This window comes from Apis dorsata, unplaced genomic scaffold, assembly GCF_000469605.1.
Source record: "Apis dorsata unplaced genomic scaffold, Apis dorsata 1.3 scaffold_326, whole genome shotgun sequence".
NCBI classification, from domain to species: Eukaryota; Metazoa; Arthropoda; class Insecta; order Hymenoptera; family Apidae; genus Apis; species Apis dorsata.
In genome coordinates, this window is record NW_006263594.1 from 199,983 (window position 1) to 206,962 (window position 6,980).

General features: G+C 31.1%; 1 protein-coding gene across 1 annotated transcript in view; it reads right to left on the reverse strand.

The window, feature by feature from the left end:
• Positions 1–6,980, reverse strand: part of LOC102678584 — a 40,212-nt gene that overhangs the window by 25,465 nt on the left and 7,767 nt on the right. The window contains exon 7 of the mRNA XM_006617817.2: positions 6,702–6,842. Within this exon, the coding sequence (XP_006617880.1) occupies positions 6,702–6,842 (141 nt within the window). The remainder of the gene's footprint in view (positions 1–6,701; positions 6,843–6,980) is intronic.

Sequence of the window (6,980 nt, forward strand, 5' to 3'; positions counted from 1 at the left end):
AAGATATTGATATGCAGGCAAATCGAAAAGAATTTTCACGCGACGAGTACGCATCACGCTCGCTCACTTCCGTAGAGTTAAAGAGTCTTAATTACACTACCGAAGGAAGCGTAGGCATGCAAGACGAATTACGCAAAAAATGGCACAACGCAATGGATTGAGAACTATCGAGTGTACGCATACACGGATGGATAAAGAAAAAAGTACGTTGAATCACACATCGTATGTATGTAATGTGCGTGTACATGTACATGTATGCATGTACCTTATGCGTGCCTGCGAATGTACGTATACATACGTACATATGCATAAATAACACGCATCAGACATGCATGCGGGACACACAAAACACGTACATAAACACACAGTACCGATACGCGTGGAAAAGATCGGACACGCGTGAAACGCGCATGCGCACGAACCACGTGACATCACGCGCATGTTAGGTCTTAATGCGGATACGTGCAGCGCCTATCACGCGTGCCACGAATACCAAAAGAACACGTGCTTTTTTTGTTTCAATTTTTAGATCGTTATGATGTTCACTAACCTATAGACTTGACACGCGGAAAAACGCGTATATCGTATTCCAACACGAAGGAAAAACATATATCCCCATCGCCATGTTCACGAGACGTTCGTCTTCGTTACGAGAATAACTATAGTTACATTCGAGATCCTTTCAAAAAGCCACGCGTTTCATATTACACGGAGAACGTGCAATAAGAGGACACGCCGATCGACGTATTGCCAATCAGTGCGCTTTTTGTGCTGTTAGAAATATGAAATAAAGCGTCCCTCGTTTATACAATAACGCAATAGACAAAACAAAAACAATGAGATTAAAAAATAAGCGAGATATGCTTTAGAATCCCTTTATGTGCAAGTGAAGAAAAAAAATAATACTGCTAATATTGTTGATTGCATAACGCCTTGTCCCCTAGTGAATCTTGTTAATCACGAGATATGATAAAAGAAGTTTTAATACACTCACGCATATGATTGGCTTTACGTCGTAAATAATAAAATCATACACGAGAGAACGCAGCCAATTCGACTTTGTCTCGTGCGCATCTTTACCACGCGCGATAGATACATAATTATATACACATAAATCTTAATCCCTTCTTTCGTCCGATTGTTTTTCCTTACACATTATTACCACATATTTGTGGTGAATTCTCTTATTTCTTAACCAACAAAAAAAACACGTAAACGACTACAAATGGGTATCTTTCTTTTTCTTGAGGATACGAGGGTTGCATTTCGGCTTCAAGGGTAAAGATCAAAAACATGTTTACAATTTTGCTCGAAAAATTTGCTTCGATCATTTTCATGCTCGTGTTGTAAGAATTTTAAATTATAAAAAAAAAAAAAAAAACAATAAAAGAGGTACGAAGCTTAGATTATTCGGGCAATTATAAACGCGTATTTGCTCTATCCTTTCTACCGAAATATAAATATTTATTTCCACAACAACATTTACAGAAAGTTTTTCTACGCACTGCAAATAACGTGGCGCAACGCCGGCTCTATTATTTTTTTATTCTTTTACCTACGCACGCGTCAACGTGGAAAATGAAATACCACTGAGCTTAAAATGGTCAAATGTGGTACTACCTCAATATATCATCAAAAATATGGAACACCAAAATGGACAAAAAATACGCGTTACGTGACAAATCGAATATCTCGATCAAATTAACTATAATTGCGTGCTATTTGGTTAGGATAGAATCGAATGCAATGACGGTGCAGAAAACACGTTCCATGCTATGCGAAATTTATATCATAAAATCCATTTGCGCCGTCTATACATATCTCTCATGAAAACTAAATTATTTCACTCATTTATTTTATTATCACTCTTCTTCATATTTCCTAGCCCTAAATATACTCTCCTTTTCTAACCTATTCTCCTCGCTCCTTCATGATCAGATCCAATTCGGAATTTATTTTCACTCTGTATTATAACCATATACTTCTATACGTGTATGTATTTTACTTTTAAACTTGAATCGACTCAAAATAATCGATAAAAATACTATTTAAATGCAAAATAATGTTTCAAAAAAAAATAGTAATTTTTTGTATAAAAAATTTATATTCTTTGAATGTGATGACTTTTTTTTTGTTCTATCTAAGAAAAGATGAAAGAAAATATTTTATATTTATAGCATGCATTTCCAGAATCTTAATATGATAAACCAAAATGGATGACCAAAGATCCGTGCGATAAACAATTGCTTCGAATTTTCTATTGGAACTTCTATTGAAAAATCCTATACAAAATCTCGATAATACTTATAAATTTCCATTCAAGAAAAATATTAAACGGCGCAAACAGAAATCATTGAATACTGTTCAACACGGAACGTGTTAAGACGATACAAATGTGAAATTTGCGTTCAACTAAAAAATTTTTTTGTAAATTTTTCAATTCATCCGGCATGAACAATCGATTCAAGGTAACAAGTCTCTGACGACAAAAACAACAACCTTCCCCATCAATGCGAGCCCTCATATCAAAACTTCGATCTTAAAATGTGTGGAAAATGTGACATATTCGTAAATTGTCTTCCATTCGAAAAAACAAATGTAAAAATCGAATTGTAAGAACGAATTTTCAAACTAAATAAAAAACGAACAACATTTTCTCGAAATCAAGAACTAGCATTGACAGAGAGATCGCTCCTCTCTCTCCGAAGTTACCTTGTTTCCCACGTTGGATCACCTATTTTGGCGACCATTTATCCTAATATAACTCTCCTTCGATAATGGAAAAAAGTAACGAGAAGAATATATCGCGCTCGCGTGAAAATGCCCTTTTTATTTTATCTTAACTCTGTTTGTCAGAACTCGTTACCGCTAACCTGAATTCTAACTGGTCTCTCCAAAAGTATCTCATCCTTTTCATTTCATACCATCACTAATAATTTTCCTGAAACAATTTATATCTGCGAAAAAAATTGGAACATAAAACAACAATAAATATTTTTCTATTTATAAAAATATAGTATACGTTAATTTTCTTCTTTCATAATGCCATATGCATCCGTGTCGCATCTACACCAAATAGCTTCGCGTTGCATCTGCCAACGACAGCTGCTAGAGCAGATGCATCAACTCGAGAAAACAACAGCTGCACATATCTCTATCTCATTTTCCTGTTTTTCTTTTCTTCTTTCTTTTTTTTTTCTTCCTTTCTCTTTTCCATTTACGTATAATGAAAACGAATTACGTATTTGAAAATATACTATTTCTATATAAGGATTAAAATGAAAATATTACACTTAAAAATGATCATAACAAACGTTTTTTTATCTCACAATATACACGATTTGCAGCATTAAATATAATTCAATGAACAAATATCCAATAAACATTGATAAATTGTTCAATTGTTCAATTGTTCAATGTGTTATTAATTAAGAATGCTCAACATCGCGATTATATCTACAAAAATTTCATCGAGCTCAAGACAAAGTATTCATGAGAACCTAATGCGTACATAATTAAATGAAACATTTAAAACAGGCCACATAAATAATTTAAATACATCAAATCAAGTTTGTTTTAATTTTGAGATAGATATCAATATTTTTTTAAAAAATGCAGAAAAAATATGAAGGTAAAATTCATTTTTTTTTTTTTCAAGAAAATGATCTTATCTATTTTCTAATATTGAGTTTTGAAACGAATACAATGATTTATAATTGAAGATCGAATTCAAAATCAATATTATAACAAAAAATAAATTATTTCAATAATTTACTCTTGATTATTGATATTCCATTTTTTTATTACTATTTCATTCATTTTAACGATATATTCTATAATTGGAAATATAAATGAAAAATTGAGATAGAAATTTTGTTACAATTATTAAAAAATATTTTAATGAATATGTGACAATTCATGTAGCAAGAACTTTGAATTTTGTTGAATTAATCAGTTAAAAAATAAAAATAAAAAAATATACGTTTTTATATTTTAATATCTGTAATTATTTAAGTAAGAAAAATTAATAAATATATATTATTCATTATTGTAACACTTCAAATTGTACATTGATGTTCAAGATTATTTTTAAACGTATTTTATCGGCAATAAATATATAAACTTAGAAAATTATCAAAGTGATTCGATCAGTTTTATGAAATAATTTCTACTGTAATCGATTTTTGACGATCTTGAATGACCTTCAACTAGATTGTATTCGTTTTAAAACGTTCTATCAGAAAATAAATAAAAACCATATCATACCATTTAAAAAACGAAGTTGACCTTCATATCTTCTGCACACTGCCACCTACAAAAAAAACTTATTTCAGATTACATTCCTCTTACAGTTAAATAAAATCTGGTCAAATATATTTTTTCTACGATTTATTTTCGATCTTTTACTATATAAGTTATTCTTATGAAACGCAAAGCTTCGATAATAATTTTCATATCATATACAACAATCACATTAATTGTTAATTTCAAATAATCGTTTTTATTATTTTATTTATTATTTATTCATCTTTTATCCAAAAATTATACGAATCTAATTAGAAATTAGACTTTAGAAATTACTTCATTTCTTTGATTAGATAAATTAATTTGTTACAAAATTTGTGGCCATTTAGTCTTTTTGCACTTAATATAACTTCATTTTAAATATATTTCTCGTCAGCTTATATAGAACATTATTATTCATATTTCGTTCCATACGCGTTCACTTAAATAAAATATATTTTCCTATACTTATAAAAATTATACCTAAACTTTGAATTATAGTAACTATGAATTGTAGAGTTTTTACAAGAGAATTTTTTAATTATAATTCGATAAAATAAAAATGATATAAAAATCGTGCAACAAAAATTTAGTATTGCTCTTTCGTGTGATAACATTCAAAACATTTGATTCTGCAAAGGGGTATTCGACAGTATTCACACATATAACATGTATCCTTACGTTTTCCGTGTACTTTACAGACCCTGCATGATCTCTGGGGAAACTTTTTGGTTCCTGAACTTTGAATTTTTTGAAGACGATGCTGCTTCCAGTTCATGGAAAGCCTTTGTGGTGGATCCTCATGAAGAACACGTCTCCTAGTACCTAATATTGAAGTTTGGATGACGTCTAACGTGTCGAGAGTAAAGACTTAATGAAAATGATTTATAAAATTATATAAAACAACCGTAACAAATTTAATCAACGATATAATATATATATGTATGTATAAATCATTTTAAATAAGAATAATTCTAATAAATAATATATTAGCAGAAATATATTGCAGAATTTTAATATTACAAATATATTTTATTATTCACCATAAAGAAAAAAAAACATCTAAGAGAGATACTTTGGAGAGACCTGCCCTATCCACATCGAGTTCTACACATAATTCGCTGATATCTAAATCGTTGCACACTGTGAAACGAATCGATCGAATACGATTTATGTAGAAAAATGAAAACGAAACTGAATACAAGAAATAATTATTCTAAATCGTATATTCTATTTCCAGAATCACGATACGCGACATTTGTATTTTCCGGATCTCTTGCCCTTATTGCTTTTCTTTTTCCTCTCTCTCTTTCCGGCATATACACCCCCCCCATCTTTCTCTTAACCATCCATATTTTTATATTCTGTAGTATAAATTAGCACGATTACTAACGTGAAATTAAGACAAAACCGAATATATTATATATTATGTACAATGTACATGAAAGTATGTATACAAATAATGACTTTTTCCTTGATTAGACGCAAAATATGAAAGAAGCGAGGAGTTTCATATTTCCTTTGGTCGGTGGTCATGACGGAGAGCTGCTCCGCACGGTCGACGTTTTCCTTGCAGAGGAGAGAGAGGTCATGCAATATCGCGTTGCGAGGCCAACGATACAGATTAGCCGCAGAAGAATAAAAAAGGGAAAGGAAGGAAAGTAACGTTATATAGTCGTGGATATATTATCAGGGTATCTTGCACTGTTGATCGATAATTCATTAAGACAAACGAAAATAGAGTGAAAAGATAAAATGATAAATCTTCGTCGAAACATCGGCAAATCTTATGTCAACCTCGTAACGTAATATCGCGATGAAAATAAAAAAGGTAGAAAAAAGATAGAAGGAACTTGGAAATTAACGAGAAGCTACATGCCCTGTTCAGGAAATGAAAAAGCTCTTTCAGAGACCGTGCTACTCTTGAATGTACCGGCTGCTAGGTTGAACCACGTTATTCAACAGTGAAAAGAAAATATAAGCCCTGTCACGCCTGCGCAATAGGCTTTTCTCGTAATTGAACATTAGTTCATAATTTTTCTTCATTCCTAAAAAATAGATTTTTAACAAATCATTTTCAATGTCTCATTTATATATATGTATATATATATTTCGTTATCATAGATAACGAAATTCAAAAATATATAAGCAAATTACTTAATTTGAAAAATTAAGCATAAAATACGTATTTTCTTATTTTTTTTTCTTATTTAATCAATCATATAAATTTAGATAATTATTAAATACTTCAGTCTTTTTTCTTTTGCATCAATATGCAAATTTAAGTAAAAGAAAAAAGGAAAAAAAAAGGAAAAAAAGAAAAAAAAAGGAAAAAAAAGAAAAAAAATTTTGTCAAACACGAGTGCCTATTGTTACAGCGAGCAGGAGCAAATAAAAAATGATATGGATGAGCCTACCTTGAGAGTCGCGGTGGGCCTGTGCGGCCTCCTGGGCTGCAAGAAAGACTTCGTCTGTCGTTCCCGGAGCTCCTGCCACCGAGCCCACGACTCCTCCCGCATTACTTCGATCGCCGGTAACGTGCCATGCACCTATACCTGCTAATAAAACAAACAACTATACTCATAAAAATTTTTCTTCCTGATGCAGATGATATACACTGAGCACTTTCTACACGCAAAACAAGACTTAAAATTAGATGATGATAATAATAAAAAAAAAAAAAAAAAAAAAAAAAA